Below are 22237 nucleotides of genomic sequence, written 5' to 3'. Positions count from 1 at the left end.
GGTTCAGCTTCTGGCCTGTTATGACCCTCATCATCTCATTAATTATTCATGAGCTGACCACTTTACCTGCCGTATCAGATCACGCGCTCACGTGGAAACGCTTCACCACGGCGACAGAGGGGGCGTGAATAGGTGACTAGGTGACACTGCCCCACACACACACACACACACACACTGCAAAGACAACCCACAGGAGGAGAGAGAGAGAGAGAGAGAGATAGAGAGGAGGAGGCAGGCCGTTCTCGTTTCCTCTAGATGTGGATTGCACCTTGTTTTCACCATGGCATCATCACGGCACCGGTAGCAGGGGCCGCTGGGAGATCAGATGCGCGGCTTCGAGCATCATCTCTCTGAGATGGCCGTGCAGAAATGCATCGGACTCTCTCAGGCCAGCGGCAGCCTGCAGTGGGAGGCTGATTGAGTGCGAGCGTTCACGCGTGCATGTGTGTGTGTGTGTGTGTGTTCATACAGCACCACAAAGCCTCTTCCCAGCAGGACAGGCTCCTAAATTCCTCATCTCACAACGGCAAGGTAAGAAAAGCCACGTTTTGACATCTGCATGCGAGCTGTGGGTGCGAGGATGATGCTGAGCGCCGCGTTGTGTCGCATCGCTGGATGAAGATGCACAGATGGCGTGCGGCTGATGAGAGAAAGCAGAAGCACAAAGCCTAGACGACAATGAAAAGCTGTGCTGAGGAGGACATGCTTTTACCTTCCCTCACCCTCACGCAACCCCACCTCCCCCGGCTCTCTCGCGCTGCATTTGCATGCAAAGATGAAAATCTACTTGAGGCATCATTTGGGGTTCCTCAGATCGCCACACTCAGCGTAAACCTGTCAAAAATGGCAGGAACTTACAAAATGGATCCCTTAAGTTCATTATAATGGAACTGATGTATTAAAGTTCCTTCAGCGAATTATAGGACGTTGAGGCACCTTCAGAAGCAGGTCTGGATGTTCTCCAAAGGGTGATTTGAGGAAACCCAAATGATTTTTTTGCAGCGATGCCATCGAAGAACAATTTTTTGGTTACCCAAAGAACCTTTCACTGAACAGTTCTTAAAAGAACCACTTTTTCTTAAAAAAAAAAACAAAGGCTCTTTATTGGCATCTACGGTTCCATGAAGAGCTTTTAACATAAGTGGAACCCTTCTCTTGCATAAAAGGTTCTTTACAGTGGAAAAGGTTCTTTAGATGATTAAAATGTTTTTTATATTAAGAAAAAAAAGGTTATTTTAGGAACTGATCATTGAAAGGTTCTTTGAGGAACCAAAAAAAAATGGTTCTTCAATTGCATCGCTGCAAAAACTCTCTTTTGGAATCTTTAAGTGTGATGTGAAGAGCATTTTAATAATCTAAAGAATGTTTTTCCACGATAAAGAACCCTTTGTCCGAAGTAAACGTTCTTTATTGACACCAATGGTTCCATGAAAGACCTTAAACATCATGGAATGACAAAAAGTTCTAAGAGAAATGGTTCATCTACACTCTTAAAAATAAAGGTTCTTCATTGGTGTTGATAGTTTCATGAAGAACCTTTATTTTTAAGAGAGAACGTTTTGTGAAACAGAAAGGTTCTTCAGATGTTAAAGGTTCTTTATGGAACCATTTAGACAAAAAGGTTCTTCTATGGCATCGTGAAGCACCTTTATTTTTAAGAGTGTACATGCAAACACCTCGAATGCACAAATAATGACATTTATGAGAGCTGGTGCACATCTGTTAAACATTATAATTGCCATTTAAATATTTTAATCTGTATACTTTCACATGCACTTTCAAATATACCAGGATGATCTTATTCATGTTTACTGGCATGCATACGAAAATGTGCATTTATGCATTCGGCAGCCACTTTTATCCAATGCAATAGCATTGCATTCAAGGTCCACGTTTACATTTGATCAGTTTTTGCTTTCCCTGGGAATCGAACCCATGACTTTAGCATTGCTAATGCCATGCTTTACTGTTTGAGCTACACAAATACGTCCACGTGCATTTTAAGGCACTGAAACGTACAATAATACGCTGAGAGAATCTAAAACGTGAACTAGGCTACTATGACTAATCATACTAATCATCTGATGTGAACTGTGCTGTCAATACATTGATATCTGCAAGATTCAAAAATAAGAAAACATACATTTTCTTGAAATGCACTTTGGGTATAAATAATGAAATCATAATAAAAACATGATGAGTTTGTATCTAGTGCAATGTTTTGTAGCCTGAGGCTTATACAGGACTGAATTGTGCAACACTACTAATTCTAATCTTGTTTATTAAATTAGAAACATGAAAGCTTCCTTTGTAGGAATAGTTTTAGATACGTTAGAAAGGCAAACACAGCGATTACTCACAGAGGTGCCATGATGAGCTTCTTCACTTTAATAAGCTGACTCTGTCTCTTCCTCTCATAAGGTTTAGGGCAGGGGTGCCCAAACTCGGTCCTGGAGGGCGGGTGTCCTGCAGAGTTTAGCTCCAACCCTAATCAAACACACCTGAAGCAGCTAATCAAGGTCTTACTTGGCATACTAGAAACTTCCAGGCAGGTGTGAGAGCTAAACTAAATTGAGGCAAGCTGGAGCTAAACTCTGCAGGACACCGGCCCTCCAGGACCGAGTTTGGGCACCCCTGGTTTAGGGTTTGACTAGTTAGTAGAGTAAGGTTAGTTCGCCTCTGCTGGTGGATGTTGTCACTACACCAATATGGGGCATCTTTTCCAGATTAACCTTGTATTCTGACAAAATTACATTTCAAACATAACATGTCAAAAATGTGTTTATATTGTATCTGATGTTTCACCAGTGGCTCGTGAAGATCTGAAATAGTCTTTTATTTACCTGTGACGACACTGATCTGAGATGGTGTGTTTTTGTGGTGGCTGACTCAAAAAAAAAAAATCATATTTCATATTGCATACATCAGATTGCAGTGTTTAGGGTTCATATAAACAGCACACTTCTGAAATGTGCAAACAGCTGTGCGTGTGAAGATCTGTGACTCGATGTTGTTGAGGCGAGGTGTCAGAATCTGGATGTTGGATTGAGTGTTTCTCGTGCTGAATGTTTGGAAGTGAACGTCCTCGTGGGCCGTTTGCTGCTGTCAGACCGTGTTTACTCTCGTTCCGGCTCGAGCGATCATGTGAACTGATCTTATTAGACAGTGAGCTACACAAACGCCAGAAAACATCCCGATGCCTGATGCAGTGTTTTCAGATATTTCTCTCTGGGATGAGAGTATTAGTTTAAGACAATCATTCCTAGTACTAGTGCTCATGAGAGTGGTGTGATAAATCATCTAATACCACACAGTAAAAAAAAAAATTACTTTGTTTTTTAATTACTGGAGTATGTTACCGTTTCAGTGCATGTTTGTACTTCAACATTTAAAGTTTAATTGTAATTTACTAGCAATTTCTGAGTGAAAATCATTTAAAGGTAAATCCTTCACCAGTTATTTTTAGTGTTTTTGCAACTTTTTGTTTTATTTTTAGAATAGTATTTGCGAAGGCTGAAAATGTCTCAGTAAAATATTTGAAATGCATCACTAGTTGTCAAAGTTGCATGTTGTAACCAGGGATCATACTATACAACTAACATGGTTAACCCCTTAATTGTCACCGTCCCAGCTGTCGGACGCTTGGCGCTCTTTTTGTTGTTGTCCTTTTTCTCTATCAAATCTTTTAGTAATCATCATACATTATATATCATTTGAAAGCTTAGAAGCACAATATTCATCCTGTGAAAACCATTTCGAAATCAAACATTGCGTTACCATGGAAATGGTACTTGAAAATCTTTTGGTGGTCTCCTCCCCCTTAGCAAGCGGTGTCAAGTGTCATATTACAACATGCATTATGCTCTTTTAGAATCAAACTTTTTATAATCTTGACAAAAAACATATCATTGGAAAGGCCTGAGTCTCAGGATTTGGTGGTTATTTTGAGATAGACGTCATATTGACAGAGAAATCTAGACATTTGTGACAGAAAAATGCATTTAAAAAAATTCAATGGCGTTTGGATGTCTGTTTGTGGTATAACGCCCTAAATAAAATCTCACAGGAACCTCAATTTTTTCATATCAACTTCAAATTTGGAACTTAACTTATTTAGACATAAGGCTTTTATTTTATACCAAATTTAGAGTAAAACCTGTTATGTAAAATATTTATTATATATAAAATAAAATTAATTTTCACTACAGTAAATTTTAACTTCTATAACTTTTTGATACTTTAATGTTTTGGAAAAATTCCACTTTCTATCCACTTTCAAAAATCTGCTGATTGTCTTCTTTACAAAGAGACTAATCTTAGGTCTGTATTATAAAGTGTTCATAAATTACAACAATTTACGTTTGGATAGTGCACTTTCATGCTTATTTTAAAAAATGGGGGGTGACAGTTAAGGGGTTAAAATCACTAATGAGGCCTCTTTAATGTCAGCAATGAGATCAAATGGAGATTTTTCTTATATTATACTTCTCAGATGTTTCTGATAATAATTCGTTTTTATTTACCAATATATCACATTATATGAACTCACTTTAAGCTGCTATCCACATTTGTTTTTATTTTAAGCAGTGTTATTTTGAATTATATGTAATTATATCTTTTTTTTAAGTTCTTTTATTTATTAGTTTTAATTTATTTAGTTAAACTAAATGAAAATGAGAAATGTTTCCTTGTCAACTAATTGAAATAAAATAAGTTTAAGTTTTTTTATATTATATTTCAGTTAATGCTTATTTTATTTCAAGTAGTGATTTTTTAGTCTTAGTTTTAGTTAATAATAATAACCCTGATTTTAAAGGTGACATATCATGAAATCTGACTTTTCCAGGTTGTAAGTGCTATAATCAGGTCTCCGGTGCATCTACCAGCCAAGGAAACATGAAAAAGATGAACCCAGTCACTTTGTTTTGGGAAGCCTTTTTCTGCAAGCGTCTGAGAAACCAGCGCGTCTGATTTCGCTCCCTCTGTGACGTGGCAAAGGGATCTCATTATAATATTACCGCCCCTTACTCTGTAAGTTTCCACCCATGGTACCGTCATTTTGAGTTTGCAAGTGACAACTGTCTAATGCCATGGCGAAAGTTTGAGCAAAACACGCTAACTGTGTTGTGTTTGGCTGCACAGACGAGCACAGAACACGGTTTAGAGTCCCACACTGTAAAAAATGACCGGGAATTTAACGGTAAAAGACTGTAAAAATGCTACAGTAAAAACCTGTTAAATGGTTAACGGTAAATTCCCCTACTATATACAGTGAAATACTGTATTGGACATTACATGTATTGGACATAAATTTTACGGTAGTATACCGTTTTTGGAAGTGAAAAATACCGTATAATTTACAGTGAATAACCGTAAATTGACATTCCCAGAATTCCCTGCGTTACATTTCAAATTTGATGTTTTTTTGTTGAAATAACTATGTTTCTTCTTAGTTTTTTCTAATCAGTTGTGTATATTAGGGTTGTGTGTTACACCTAATGTTGTTAAATGAATGTTTATTGCATTATTTCAGTGTCATGTGTGTTACCGTGATGGTGTTTAGTGTTTGTGTGAATGACGCTGTGCACCTTCTATTAATGTTATTATTTAAAAGGGCTTTGGTTCATCTTGTGACTTTCTCATCACCTCCTGCATTTGGTGGTTATCAGTGTATTACAAAGCTACAAAACAGATTTCAGTACTTCAGTAGGTTGTTATATTAACATTATTTCAGTTAATGAAATTACGGTATTTAACTGTAAATTTAAGTTAAAACCATAAAACCTAAAACGTTGCTACCGTATTTTTTACTGTAAAATTCCGGTAACCACAGCTGCCGGTTTTTTACCGTAAATTTTATTTATTTATTTATTATTTTTTTTACAGTGCAGCCTCAGAGGAGACAAGAGAGCAGTGGATTTATTGATTTATTTACTGTATATTGCTGCTGCCACACAGATCTAAAATAAACATGTAATTTATTTCCCAGCAGTTTACCTTCACAGACATAACCGACTGTTTTTGTAACTCGTGTGTTTTTAACGTAAACTTGTGTGTGAATGAGAACTTAGTTTAGTACTCGCATGCTGTGACAGCCGCTTTCTGTGTGTGTGCTTCAGATGTGTGCGCTCAGAAAACCCTATATCAGAAGTTTAAACTCATATGGTTTAAAACGCATGATCGGCGCGATAAACATGATAATCAGAACCAAAACAGATGTTTTTAGCAGGTATGCACTGTAATGGCTCAGCTCTATTCTGGAAAAGGGGGCGGGGAGCAGCAGCTCATTTGCATTTAAAGACACAGGCCTGAAAAACAGCGTCCAATCAAAATAAGCATTTTCAAAATTATATAATAAATGATCTGTGGAATATTTTGAGCTGAAACTTCACAGACACATTCTGGGGACACCAGAGACTTATATTACATATTGTAAAAAGGGGAATAATATGTCTCCTTTAAGCACTCTTACTGTATGACAACAATTTACAAATTTGTGACTAGTTTTCTGTAAAACTATGAAAGATCATCCGCTGAGCAATACAGTAATACAGTGTTCCTCTGACTATCTTCATATGAGCAAAACTTCATATGATTACAAGAGAGTTGTATATTTAACAGAAACAGAAAAGTATCATAGTAATACATTGACACGCGTTTTGACACACCAGGTTTGTTGTAATCAACATAACACATTATTTCTGTCATCCCAAGTTTAAACTATTCCATCAAAATCACTAACCAGCCACCAACAAACTCTTTTCTGAGCTCTAGAGATGTGAATATGTGAGTTTGAGCGGGTTAAAGTGCTGTAGATGTGAATGAGGACAGACGACTCGCGGCGCGGCCGTTTAGGTTCGGTCACATCATCTGAAGTCCTGCTTCACACTTCGCTGCCGTTACTGTGTTGGGACTGTCACGTCTGAGACAAACGACCTCAAACATGAACAGGGAACAGGGGATTGGATTCAGCTCGGAACCGAGTCCAAACATCCCCTGGAGAATAAGAGATTCACTTCAAGGGCTGAAGATGGCAAACAGCCACTCAAAATATATCCTGATTTGGGATTTGGAACAGAAAAGACAGCTTCTAGCTGTGGATCTTCACGCTGATATAATACAAATCATATTTTTGTTTTTCCATTTAGCCTAGAAACACATTCTACACAAGCATGCAAATGCAGACATAAATACTCGTCCACTTGAATACATGTTGTGCGTATAGTTTGCATGAAATTAAAAGCGACCCTATCTATATGCACGTGGGTCATCTTTTTTTCTGGTTCATAGAAATACATAAATGAAGAAGAAAGCCAAAATATTAATGTCATGGATGTATATTTTTGTAGGGTGGACAATTTTCACCTGAGATTCAGAGCCAACTTACAGGGGGTAAAAATGACCTTAGAAAGACAGCAGTGTCATTTTATAATTTTCACACGGAGATCAGTAGGTTTATTAGTAAAATCTGTTGACTTTAGCAATCTCTGTTGTATTAAATGGCAATGGTGACCGTTCAAAATTGGGAAAAAAAGCACTTTTTGAGTTTTCCCCCCAACGTTTGCATGGCTGTAACTCAAGAAGTATTAGAGATATCTTAATATCATTTTAGATATATTTTTCTTTTGGCATCTTAATTTTTAAGAACCTATATAGTTTATTTCCAGAGATGTGGGGATGTGGGCCAATGTGGGTCCAAGAGTAAATGATTGAATTGTGCACATTTTCAGTGATCAAAACTAAACGTGGTCACTTTGCATACGGCAGATTTTTTTTTTTCTATTTATGTTTGAAAAAAATATTAACAAAATGGGAAAGTTTCTAAAATCTGGTTGATTTGACAAGGAACAGCACTTTCATCCATGTACATTTATACACACACACACACACACACACACACATATAAATATATTTATTTTTTTTTGACCTCATAATTTTGATTCATAACTGGATCTTCTGCTGAAAACAAAACTTCTCCAATCATTTAGTCCGCTTTGTTTATTCAGTTTTGTTCTGTTTCGATTTAGTTTTCTGTTCGTGTTTGCCTTCCTGAGTTTGCCTCTGTATTTAAGCCCTCAGTTTCCCTCTGTTCCTGGCCGGTTATTGTTTATGTTAGGTGTTAGCGCTTTATATAGCACCAACACGTTACAGTACGTCATCGTTTGATAGAAAAAGCCTAATTCCTGACTCATCGTGACTTTCAAGCAAACATTAAATACTTACAGAAAACGTTTGACGTCTGTCATTGCCAACAAAGGGTATATAACAAAGTATTGAGATGAAATTTTGTTATTGACCAAATACTTGTTTTCCACCATAATTTGCAAATAAATTCTTTTAAAATCCTACAATGTGATTTTCTGAATTTTTTTTTTTTCTCATTTTGTCTCTCATAGTTGAGGTATACCTATGATGAAAATTACAGGCCTCTCTCATCTTTTTAAGTGGGAGAACTTGCACAATTGGTGGCTGACTAAATACTTTTTTTCCCCACTGTATATATATATATATATGCATTTGTTCTGAATTCTGCAATAAAGTGTTGTTAGACTGGAATTTTACTTCTAAAATGTGCTTATCTCACACATTACAAGGTGTGTGATGTTTAGACAGCAATAATTATAGAAAAGAAAATGGCAGAAATGACTTGCAAGTCTGCGATGTGATAAAAAATAAAGCTGTAATCTTGATTATCTGCTAATTTAGATCTACTGGCTGGTTTGGACATGAGTAATACAACAAGATTCATCAATGAGAGACAGATGGTGGCTGCACGATGCTTTAATAAAAGTATTACAATTATTATGCTGCTTACTCTTCCAGTCTGTTATAATGAGATAGTAAAAATTATATGATTAATAAATCATGGCAGCATATGTTTTTCCATTAACTCGTCAAAATAACTTAGCCCATCTTTTTAAAGTTATACAAGATTCAACTAGACATAATTTTTTTAAACATGTGTTGAAATGACTAGTACAGCCAATTTGATTATACTTCAGATTTAAGGCAGCAACTGAACTTTTTAAGTTGAATTAGGTGATGTTTGACAGATCGAATATGCATGTACATGCATTTCTAGTTTATATAGAATGGTTTATAAGTTCAATAATCAACAGAGAAACCACAACAACCATAAAGGATTCATATATTTATCATTGTTGTGCATGGTTTTAAAGCATCTGTGAGAGGATTTACATTCATGCATTTGGCAGATGCTTATATCCAAAGCAATTTTCTTTGCATTTAAGCTGTATGTTATATCAGTTCATGCATTCCCTGGGAATCAAACCGTGACCTTGCTGTGGCTTTATTCTGCAGTTTGAGCTCCAGAGAGGACGCTGTATACACACACACACACACACACACCATAATGCAGGATTCTCTGTACTGCACTGCAGGCACAAACACAAGCAGAGACTTTAAGTATCTCAGACATGTGATGATTGTCTTCTATTGACAAATACAAAGAGAGGATTAAGTTGTGTCTCACCCCTGCAGTGAAAAACCTCACACAATTACTGCAGAAATGCTGAGCGCTCGTCCGAAACTGGATGGGTGAAGAGGCGTGTGTTCTGTTAAGAGGCCCAGACTGCGCTGTGTGTAACACTACTGTTGACAGAAATTAATAAAACACTCAAATCTATGAGAAACATAATAAACAGACTATATATATGTGTATATATATATATATATACATATACCTAAAATATTTTAGCAGCATTACAACCATGATATTTTATATAATAAAATAAAACAGAAAATGATCTGCTATAATACGTTATTATAATACATTATACATTATATATAAACCATTTTATGGGCTAGAAATGGTTCTTTATGACTGCAATCTTAAAATGATTTTTAAAAGTCTGGATGCAATAATCATGAACAACTGTAAAAGAATGCCATGGAAATAATTTCTCAAACAGAAAGAATATGCTGCTTTATGGGAGTTATTTTTGAATGAAATATATATTTGATATGTGATATTGTTGGGACAAATGTTACACAGTTCAAAGCCAAAAACAAACGAGAAAGATTGCATCTTACTTATATATTTCATATGGAGTACAAAAAGCCCCTGTGGTTCAGTGCATCAGTCTCTCATCACAGCAAGCTGAACATCAGCATGACAATGAGTGTTATCTCAATGATAATGGATTATATTACCTGAGGGCAACACAAATGGGCCTCAAATTGAGACTTGCGGGACACGCAGAGGATTTTATGCTCTCCTGAACATGCACTCCAAAGTGAAATGCTTCCCAGGCAAGAATAAAACCTGAAAAAAAAATCAGCCTTTATGAAGAATTTGACTTATCTTATTCTAAGTCTTACAAATAGAATAGTTTACCCAAAAATACAAATTTGCTGAAAATGTGCTCACCCTCAGATCATCTGAGATTAGGATGAGTTTGTTTATTCATCAGGTTTGGAGAAATGTAGCACTGCATCAGTGTCTCAGCAATGGATGCTCTGCAGTGAATGGGTGCCGTCAGAATGAGAGTCCAAACAGCTGATAAAAACATCACAATAATCCACAGCACTCCAGTCCATCAATTAACATCTGGAGAAGACAAAAGCTGCATTAATTAAGACATTTTTAACTTCCATAATCCATAATAATGCTTCCTGCAGTGAAAAAGTGGTCTGGTCTGAATCAGGAGAGAAGTATTTTTTGATGTGAGAGACAACAGGAGATGCACTTTTTCACTGGAGGAAGCGTTATTATGGATTATGGACTCGTATTTTAGTTAAAAACATCTTAATGATGGATTTGTCTCAGCTTTTGTCTTCTCCAGATGTTAACTGATGGACTGGAGTGCTGTGGATTATTGTGATGTTTTTATCAGCTGTTTGGACTCTCATTCTGACGGCACCCATTCACTGCAGAGCATCCATTGCTGAGACACTGATGCAATGCTACATTTCTCCAAATCTGATGAAGAAACAAACTCATCCTAATCTTGGATGACTTGAGGGTGAGTAACATTTACAGCAAATTGTCATTTTTGGGTGAAATGTTCCTTTAAATAAACATATGCTGACAAAATATTTAAAATAATCATATCTTCTCTTACATCAGACAGACAGATAATATGCACTATATTCTGTTCTCAACACACATCTATTTGGACCGATTACAACATTATTTTTTTCCTGGTTGAACCTTCAGCCGCGGCTCGATTTCAAACAATGTCATCATATCAGATCTGGATTGAAATGCTGTGACAGTGAAAATGCATTAAAAATCTTTTTGAAAGCTGATATTGCTGCTTTAGCTGCACTATTTAAATGGATTATGATCCACATGGGATAAAGCCCTGGACAATATTAATATAGATCAGCAGATTAATGGATGAAGTAAAGTTGACAGCAGCTTTTAAGAGTAAGATTAAGACAACAACGATATCCGATTTACCATTAATACCAAAGCACAAGCAAAATCTCATTACATCTCATTGGAGTTGAGTGCGTCAACTTAAATCTGATTTCTCATGCATGTTAGTCTGGCTGAGGTTTGAAAAGCAACAGCTTTGGTTTTGGTTACATGAAAAAAATCAATAGCTGTAAAAACAAAACGACAATCCATTTAGGGAGCACAGACTCTTATATGTGTGTTGATGGTGTAAAAAGCCTGTTATCACCTGCCGACGCTTTAGATTATACAATAAACACAGACTGACGAAAGCAATCAGGACTGAAATGTGCTGGATATCATCAGATCTGTTCTATTGAACATAAACGTTACATGTTCAGCGCTGTTTTCTCAGTGCTATCTTTGTTTTAAGGATCTGTCTGATAGATGAAGTTCCTGGATTCAGTAACACACACAGATCAATATTCGCCCCGAGTCCTCAAGCAAACAGAAACAGATAGTCTTGCTGTATAAAGAAGCATTTCTTGTCAAGGACAATCCGTTAAACGGCGTTTACTGTCATTGTCAGTTTGTAATAGACTGTATGACTGTAATTTATACTTGTGTGCTGCTGAAAAAATGTCAATAATCAGGAATTATCAGGTATTCTGAACTATCGATGTCAGATCAAAATATTTCTAAGGAAAAAATCTGAAACACCTTCAACATAATCTGTCTAGGAGAAATATCTGGGGCTTTAAGGCAAGGCACTACATGCAAAACTATTGTTTTTTCACACATTGGTCAGTTTGGATATTTTGAGCTTTTTTGCTTCTATAACATGTTAAGGGCTAGTGACAAGAAAATCTACAAAATGCACCTTTAAGTGTTTATTTTATTATGCTTATTTTTATTTATTTATGTGTCTTGCCTTAAATATCTAATTTATTATTTTATTTATTTATTTATCATTATATATAATTTTTATTTATCATATTCGCCTGTAGTGTCTTGCCTTAAATATCTAATTTATTATTTAATTATTATTATTATTTTTTTTTTTACTTGGTAAAAAACTAAACTTTTTTATCGGTAAATTGCGCCGTCTAGCAGTCCGACATTTCATAATTGTAACGTGGCTGACGAGACGTGAGACGTGCGGATCCATGTGCAAGCTTTATTCACAGGCGTGGTCAGAAACAGGCATGGGTCAGACAAAGGCAAACAGGAATATGGTGGACAAGACACAAGAATAATCCTAGGGCTAGCGAAGGTCAATGAACGGCGAACAGAATCAAAAAAGGGCGAGACTAAAGGGATATATCCAGGAAACCAGGCAAGGATCAGAAACCGAGAAAACAGACAAGGCAAGACTAGGCTAAGTCAGGGTAAACTAACGAGGGCTCTGTAGTGTAGCTATCAAATAATCAGAGTGAGTGTTAAATAGTGAGTGAGTGATATGAAACAGCTGTGTGCAATCAGTGCTGTGTGCAATCAGTGCAATGAATGATGGGATATGTAATCCGGGATGATATGCAACAGTGTGTAGTGCGAGAGTCAATGAAAATGGAAAGGGTGACCTCTGCTGGCTAGCAGACGGAAGTTCATGGACCGGATACGTAACAATAATATTCTCTGTTGTATAGTATTAATATTACTGTAATATTGATGCAGTTTTCGTCTTGTTGTGATGCCGATTTAATGTGTGTGTGTTTTTAAACATTATAATAGTTTTTTTCTTAGCGGAAATTTTAAGATAATATACAGGTAAGAATCTAAAAAGTATGTCCATGTATTAATTTGTTGAGTAGTTGTATATTAAGCGGTACAATGTACAGTAATCCTGTCATTACCGCAAAATAAACTTTTTAGTGTTATACGAGACACTTTTATTTTTTAAATTTAATTAAATTAAATTTTTATGGCAAGACACCACAGGTCAATAGGATAAAACGATCTATCTAATCACAGTACATCAAGACAGTTGTTTTGTATGCATTTTTTAAAATGAGGCATTATCAAATTAAATATGCACTCATTTGCATACATTTCCAGAACAAAAATCTGAATGTTGGATAAAGCCATGTTCGAAATTCTTGGTTAATTTTGCCGACATATTAAAGTTAAAGATTTTGGTTCTCTCTTTTTATTACTCCATAAATCAGAAAATACTGTCATACTGACAGAAATGCATGCATTTTCACCACGTTTTTAGGAATAAAATGTTAATCAGGTGAATTATGTTCAGAATATAGATAGGAATAAAAACGGTAAACTGTGGTGTATGTAAATGCTGCTTAACTGGAGAAAAACTCACTGCCTTTAAAGATGTGTATTGTAATCAAAATCTACAGATGTAAATAGATAAAGTACAATAAAATAAACACTAAAATGTATGCTTTCGTTCCACTAGTCTGAAAAAAGACAAGCTATAGAAGCAAAATAACCAAAATATCAAAATTGACCAATGGTTTTGCATGCAGTGCTTTACTTTAAATGAGAAAGCCTCTTTATTTTCATGTAAACTGCATCAGTTTCTTAACGTCTCCATCAGATGTCATTAATTAAACTGCCAAATAGCTGTCTACCCTTACCAAAAAGTAGTACACTTCAAGTTTATTTTATTAAGTATACTTAAGTAAAGTTCAAGTATATTTTTAAGTATACTTTATGTAGCAAGTATACAAATATCAGTGTACTAGTGGTATACTTGTGAGTGTACAATTTCAATACTCCTTGGGACTCAATTGGTCCACTTTCTAGTATATAAAAGTATACTTTTAAGTATAAGAGTAGTAAACTTTAAGTACACAACTAGTACTGCAACTATACTAAAAGTGAACTTATATGAATACTGATAGTTTTCTAATTAAATACTTGTAGTAGCATTTTTAGTACACTTTGAAGTATAGTCTCAGTAAACTACTAGTTTAGTAGATTTATACTGCAAGTATACTCGTAAGTTTTCTTTAAGTGAACTTTACAAGCTATAGAAGCAAAATAACCAAAATATCAAAATTGACCAATGGTTTTGCATGCAGTGCTTTACTTTAAATGAGAAAGCCTCTTTATTTTCATGTAAACTGCATCAGTTTTTTTAACGTCTCCATCAGATGTCATTAATTACACTGCCAAATAGCTGTCTACCCTTACCAAAAAGTAGTACACTTCAAGTTTATTTTATTAAGTATACTTAAGTAAAGTTCAAGTATATTTTTAAGTATACTTTATGTAGCAAGTATACAAATATCAGTGTACTAGTGGTATACTTGTGAGTGTACAATTTCAATACTCCTTGGGACTCAATTGGTCCACTTTCTAGTATATAAAAGTATACTTTTAAGTATAAGAGTAGTAAACTTTAAGTACACAACTAGTACTGCAACTATACTAAAAGTGAACTTATATGAATACTGATAGTTTTCTTGAATTGGATTCAGAATGATAATCAAAACGTAGATAGAGTCAATCAACACCCCAAAGCTTGACAGTCATTATTACCTCTTCATTGGTCGACATTACATCAACTTTACACAGTTTTGATGCTGTTTTATGTCTGATGATCGTGTTAGAATACATGTGGAAGCGTCTGTTGTTTCGGTTTCTTCTTCACTTGTGTTTTTTGGAAATTCTGTACAGAAAATGTGTACTAGCGCCCCCTACAGAATAACAATGAAAACCCGGATTCTAGGAACACAAGCATAGCTCAAATATATTTAGGCTTTTTCTAAGTAGGCTATAAGTCAAGTATACTTAAATGTCATTATAAGTATTTTCTGAGAAGTACATAAAAAGTAGACTTAAAAGTATACTTTCCTATTTTTAGTTTAAAAGAAGTATACTAAAAGCACACTTGAATAAACTTCTCTTTCGTAAGGGTAGCCATTGTTTTAGCAAACTCACAAGCCACTGTACTTATAACGTGACCCATTTTTCATATCTCCTCTGTACTTTGACGGATTTCCAAGTGAAATACCGGAATGTGACGCACACTTTTCACATTCTGCATGGATAAAATCGTTCCCCATACATTTTTGTAAAGAGGTAGTTAGTGGTACAATATCATAAGAGATCAGTTTTTTCTTGATCTTTTGAGATATAAGAATTCATCGTACTATGAAAACATGAAAACATGCATCGTATTTATTATATTAAACTAAATTGTGACTGGTGCAGAAACTTTTCTGGCATTATAAGTAGACCTTAAAATACATAACACAGCTAATGAGAGTATAAAATGACCCTTTTAAATGCTACATTATACACTGTGAAAATTTATTTTTGGAAATTGTAATTAAAATAAAGACTAGAGAAATAAAACAATACTACTTCTAGTCTTTCTACTTAAAAACATCATGATTCATGAATTATTAAATCAGGAAGGAAAATTTGCTTAATGTTTTAAATAAATATATAGAGTATATTCGATGTATTTTTAATGAATAACTAAATTGTATTATAAGATCATATAATTTAATTAATAAAGAAAATATGTAATATAATAAAATAAATAAAATAAACATTAAGCAAATAAATAAAAAATACAGGAATTTTGATGTTATAGGAAAAAGCTTAATGTTTATTATTTTATTATTATTTTTATATACAGAATATTTATTTTATTTGTATTTAGTTTTTTAAAAATATAAAATAAAGCATGCATCAGAGGGTTAATTCAATGTGTTGCTTGCTATTTCTTTGCAGTTATTTGTGAAATTTACATGCAATTTCTGAGTGAAAATTAAGTAAATTCTGCACCTTTTTTTCAGTGCATAAGTCTGTCAATCATTTTAAAATAGATCCATTACCTGAACTGAACTAGAAAATAAACGACATGAAATCTACAAGGTCAGTCAACGTCCTTGCCTTTCAGAGAGCTCAGCAGCAAGAAGACAATGACATGAAAGGATGTTTTTCTGAGCAGAGCGAGGGTTATTAACAGTCCTTCAGTGTGACGAGAGGTCAGCTGCTTTCTCAGTCTTTTATCAAGTTAATGCACTTTGAACCCAAAGGCAGGAGCCAGAGGCCTTCAGCGTTCCCCGTCTGTCATTTAAAGGGCAGGCAGAATGAATAAGCCCTAACTGAGCAGATATACTTCATTTCACATGCGAACACACTCTAATGCACAAAACAGCCTTCGATGAACAGGATGCTGACAGTGAATCAGCAGATACGTCTCTGTAGGGTTTTCTATTTTAAGAACAAAGATGACTTGATATTTCTTTTGCTTTGAGGCAATGCAACACATTCATTTTGAACAGATTTAGTGCAACAAAAGAACAAAAATAGACATACTATATTAAAACGATTCGTTATTTCAGCTCCATCGCAGCAGGCTTGGCATCACATGCTTATAATTTGCATTTGCATATGCCCATTATAATTGAAAATAATTCGATGCATTCTACTTTCAACAGTTTTTTGTATCACGGTAGTACAAATACGTTTATAGAATTGGTTTTTATTTAAAAAAAAATTTTTTGTAAGTTTTAGTGATTTTGTGGTGTTTTTTTGTTGTGAGAAATCATTTTTATTAATATTTTTAAAAATGTGTTTTTATATTGTCCATTTTCATTACAATTTTTGTAAAAGTTTTAGTAATTTTGTTGTGCATTTTTGCTATTTTTATTTATTTTATTTTTTATTATTTTTTATTCAATTTTAGTATTAGTTATTTTAGTACATCGAATTAAACTAAATTAAAATGAGAGACGTTTCCTTGGAAACTAGATTAAATAAATGTTTTTATTAATTTGATTTCATTTTAGTTAACATTTATCTAAGTAACAAACTTAAACTGCTTTTAGTGTTAATTGACTATAATAACCCTGCAGTACTATTCCATATACCATAGTAAATTAATATCCAAAATGATGGCAAATTATAGACTAATCTAATGATTTATATCTATATTAATTTTAAAATATCATGTTTTACTTGAGGCCTTTATGCAGAATGCATTATAAGGCATTCATAATGTACATTGTAATGCATTATATATTTTCATCAATAATTATAACCAAAGTTATATTTAGAGATTCCTTTGGTTGGTTTTAATGCATTGTATTTTCTGTGTTACAATGAATAGATAAGTATTATAATATATTATATTTTATACATTAAAAATACAGATTATAATGCATTATATGTAAAATTATAATGCATTATATATAAAAGCTTCAAGTAAAGTGTTATCAGTGAAATTGACTGTTTTTCATGTGTTTCATGTGTTTAACTTTCTAAAGGTGTAACAATGATTAGATTTTTATTATAATATATTATAACTGTGTTTTTCATGAGATCATACAATGCATTATAAGGTGCACTGCAAGGCATAATTCATAATTACAGTAACATAATGCATTATATGTAAAGGCTTCAAGTAAAGTGTTACCTAATTGTTTTTCACATTTGTGTGCTTTGAAAGGTCTCTGCTGTAGTATCGGACAATGTTTCGCAAAAAGAAGAAGAAGAGGCCGGAGATTTCAGCACCGAAGAACTTCGAGCATCGCGTTCATACGTCGTTCGATGCAAAGCGAGGAGTCTTTGTCGGTCTTCCCACACAATGGCAGAGTTTAATAGAAAACCTCCGGAGACCCAAACCCATGGTGGACCCATCCAGGATCACGCCGGTGGAGCTCAAACCAAAGAAGGTCAGAATTACACGGAATAAATGCTAAGAAGTGCCCCACAATTGCATGATAGACCTTTTCAGTTCACTTGAAAAACTCTGTAAAATTTACGGTAAAAAAGTAGCAGCTGTGGTTGTCGGAATTTTACCGTAAAAAATACGGTAGCAACATTTTAGGTTTTACAGTTTTAACTTAAATTTACAGTTAAATACCGTAATTTCATTAACTGAAATAATGTTAATATTCCAACCTATTGAAATCCTTTATTTTATGCAAAGCATCAGGCTTTTCCATCACACGAAAATACCGCGTCACTCGTTAAAGGTGATTCACACCGCGCGCCTGTATGTTGCTCTGCATAAAGTGTAACTATATACAGCACAGTAACGATTTTATAGATAAAATGCAATGTACACAAACCTGTATTTTACCGAAGAATGCATCAATTCGATGGCGCTTAAATCTGCTCTATCGTGAAGTGAAGACGCAAAATAGAAGGTGCACAGCGTCATTCACACAAACACTAAACACCATCACGGTAACACACATGAAACTGAAATAATGCAGTAAACATTCATTTAACAACATTAGGTGTAACACACAACCCTAATATACAAAACTGATAAGAAAAATTAAGAAGAAACATAGTTATACACAAACCTGTATTTTACCGAAGAATGCATCAATTCGATGGCGCGTAGATCTGCTCTATCGTGAAGTGAAGACGCAAATTTTCACTTCCAAAAACGGTATACTACCGTAAAATTACATGTAGTGTCCAATACAATGTTTCACCGTATATAGTAGAGGAATTTACCGTTAACCATTTAACAGGTTTTTATTGTAGCATTTTTACAGTCTTTTACCGTTAAATTCACAGTCATTTTGGAAACTGCATAGCAACAGCCTGGAAAACACTAAGCGTACTTTTATTTTTCCCCAAATATTTTTGTGTGAATTTTGAGTAAATATTGTTGGATTTCAGCAGCTGTGGCCACTTTGTTTATGTTTTAATGTAGATTCAAGAAAAAACAATACACCGGAGGCCATCATGAATCATTTTGACTTACAGTATGTTAATACAGAAGCTTCATTTCTACACAATAAAAAAGGAATTGTTAAGAAAACATAAATGAAAACTGCTTCAAGAAGCTTCAAAACCTCTCATTTAGGCAATAAAATTAAAATAAACTTTATTTGCATTCTTAATTCATGTTACTTTAAGGTCACATGATTCATGAACTACTTCAAATTGCTTCTCAGGATGTCAAGTTTTATTGTGATAACAATTTTATTGAACAATTTGTAAATACAACTAGGCAACAACAATACGTCTTTGCATTGCAAGAGTAGTATCAGGTGCATAAAAGAAAAAAAAAACAACACAAATGTTCCTGTAAACTTCAAAATATGTTGCTTTTTTATTATTATTATTTTATCCATTATTATTTTTTATTTTTCATTTAATACTTTTTGCAGAATATTGTGCACTGATTAATTATTCACAATAAGAACTAAAATATTTGCAATTTAAAGTCAAATGGAAATGAGAATACATTTAAAATACATTTTTTAAAATGTTAACGTTCTTATTTCATGTCACTGTAAGGTCACATGATACATGAATTACTTCAAATTGCTTTTGTAACAACAGTTTTATTGAACAATTTGTAGAAACAGCTTGGCAACAACGTGTTTTTGCAGTAGAAGTGTAAGTTCAGGTGAAAAAAAAAAGAATGAAAAAAATGTAATTAAAGGGCTAGGACTTTTATTGTAAACTATATTCTTGTATTATAGCAAAAAGTTTTCATTTTTATTTTTCACCATGCAGCTTAAGGGCTGAATTTCTTGAAAAACGTACTTATATTAATAAATATCTGTGTCTCAAAAGTTCCTGTAAACAGAAAAATTTTGCTTTTTTTAATAATTAAATTTTTTTTTGATTCTTTTTAGTTTTTGTAGAATAACAAAGATAAAAAAAATATAAAATTAAAAAAATAATAAAATAAATAAAATTAAAGGGCTAAGGCTTTTCTTGTAAATTATACTCTGAAATAGTATTTTCTCATATTATTTTCTTGTAAAACATACTTCAATAATAATTTTTGTTTATTTGCAACTTTGCAAAATTGATTTCAAGTAATTCACATTTCTTAGTATTTGTGTCTCAAAAGGTTCCGTAAACTGGAAAACATGTGCTTGTTTTTTCCAGCATATATCATGCTGACTCTTGACTCATAATTAAGGAACATTCAATGTTTTGGCTTTGGCCTCACTTGGGACTGGGCTTGAATTTGAGCAGAGAATACGGCTCTTAATCTCAGTCCTTGATATTTCAGAGACTCTCTTTCCAGACTTCGGCGCACTGCGTTTCTCCCTGAGGGACGTCCTGAGTGGCTCTCAGAAACACATGTTTTTTCCTCTGTCACATTGGCTTCTTATCTATCACGGGCCTGCTGTGAACACCGATTCAGAGCGCTGAATCCTCGGAGGGCCGAGAGATTTATTACCTCACGCTGGCAATTAATAATGATGCATGCGGGCCGCCAGCGCAGCGAGAGTCAGGCGGAAAAACTGCAACTCCAAGCAAAAGAGGCGAGCTTCTCAAACATCTCTGTTCTTCTGTGCATGAACATATGCTTTCATAGAGAACAGCTTGCTCTGAATAAGGCCTGCTTCATGAATGTGACGTCAGAGACTTTGACGGGAAAATCAAATGCAAGCAAGGATGCAGTTGCTAAGGGGTTCTGAGTGGTTGCTAGGTGGTTTGGTTGAGATTTGCACCTCCATTTGCAGATGTTGTTATATGATCTATATCTTATTTTCTCTCTCTGTATCTGCCCTGAGCTCGTCTCAAACATGAGTGACGGACCTCGAGTCACTTCTGTTAAAGCCTCTGTGAATAAAGCACATGACAGCTGATGAATATCATGTCTTTCCTCAAATGCCTAAATATACCGAAACAAAAATAAATGGGAATATACTGGAAAATACAATGCAATATATTAAATAATACATTACCATATATAGGTAACTAGTGCTTATATTGTTCAATATACTGCAATATGTTTATATAAATAAAAAATATATAGCAAATATTGCACTACATTTGTACATGTAATAGCTTTATTGAAACACTCAATACATTTTTCATGAATTTAATGCATGGGTTTACATTAAGCTGACTTCATTGTTTGCATAGCTACACATTTCATATGTGAAATTATGTACAGTATATAAGAAAAAAAGTGTTTACTCAAAACAAATATGAAAGTTTTTGGTTTTTTGGACAATATATGTTCAGTACATGTATGTTCAAATATATTTAGACACAGAGCCATATTTTATTATATGCATATCTATATATTATGAAGTGTATTATATAAAATTACATACAATACGTTAAGTAAATATATTGTCACATATTTTTCAATATATGAAAAGCTGCAATTCCTTATGTATTATATATTATTCCGTATATTATACTTATAAGGAAATATATTTTCTTTGTGTAACGGTATAAGCATCGTGTGCTCCGTCCTTGGTTTTATTTAATTTAATTTATTGGGTCGTTCTTTGGAAGTAGTGCCATTTTAAAATGTGTTATTTTCACATTTTATATCTATTGCTCTTCACATATTTTGGAATAATGTGCACTGATGAATCATTCACAATTAGAACTGAAGAATATGTGCTATTTAATAAACAACCAAAAAGTCTAAACAATGTTCTAATAATATTTTATATTATTAAAAATCATTTAAAGAATATAAATGAAGGCTGCATCATCAATAATTAACAAAACAGGCTCTTTGTTTAAAAGGTTTTACTTTATAACAATCAAATGTCAGTAAACACATTTTTTTTAATAATAAAAAAAATCAACAAAACAGAAACAATTGTAAAAAAAACCCAGCAAATAATGTCAATAAACAAAAACAAACAAAATATAAATAATATTGTAATAATGTTTTAAACTATTATGAATATATTTTATATTTTAGTATAAATAAATATATACATTTTATTTTAAATATACGTTCATATCAGTTGTAAATGGGCGACATAAATATCATAATCAATAATTAACAAAACAGCCTCTTTGTTAAAAAGTTTTTACTTTGCTCTTTATTTACAAGAAAGAAATCTTTAGTCCATCAGTCTGATTTGCAGAAATGCCAATTTTATATTATTATAAATATATATTAGTGCTGCCAAACGATTAATCGCGATTAATCGCATC

General features: G+C 33.8%; 1 protein-coding gene across 1 annotated transcript in view; it reads left to right on the top strand.

Moving 5' to 3' along the window:
- The first annotated feature begins 201 nt into the window (after positions 1-201).
- The window catches only part of LOC107560170 (serine/threonine-protein kinase PAK 6), a 33640-nt gene continuing 11604 nt past the window's right edge, over positions 202-22237 (top strand). The window contains exons 1-2 of the mRNA XM_016244265.1: positions 202-531; positions 17790-18015. Of these exons, the coding sequence (XP_016099751.1) occupies positions 17812-18015 (204 nt within the window). The 5' untranslated portion in view covers positions 202-531; positions 17790-17811. The remainder of the gene's footprint in view (positions 532-17789; positions 18016-22237) is intronic.

The sequence above is a fragment of the Sinocyclocheilus grahami genome, unplaced genomic scaffold, assembly GCF_001515645.1.
Source record: "Sinocyclocheilus grahami isolate Dianchi unplaced genomic scaffold, SAMN03320097.WGS_v1.1 scaffold713.1, whole genome shotgun sequence".
Classification (NCBI taxonomy): domain Eukaryota; kingdom Metazoa; phylum Chordata; class Actinopteri; order Cypriniformes; family Cyprinidae; genus Sinocyclocheilus; species Sinocyclocheilus grahami.
The sequence above is the reverse complement of the archived record's forward strand: the minus strand, read 5'-3'. Positions and strand labels throughout refer to the sequence as shown.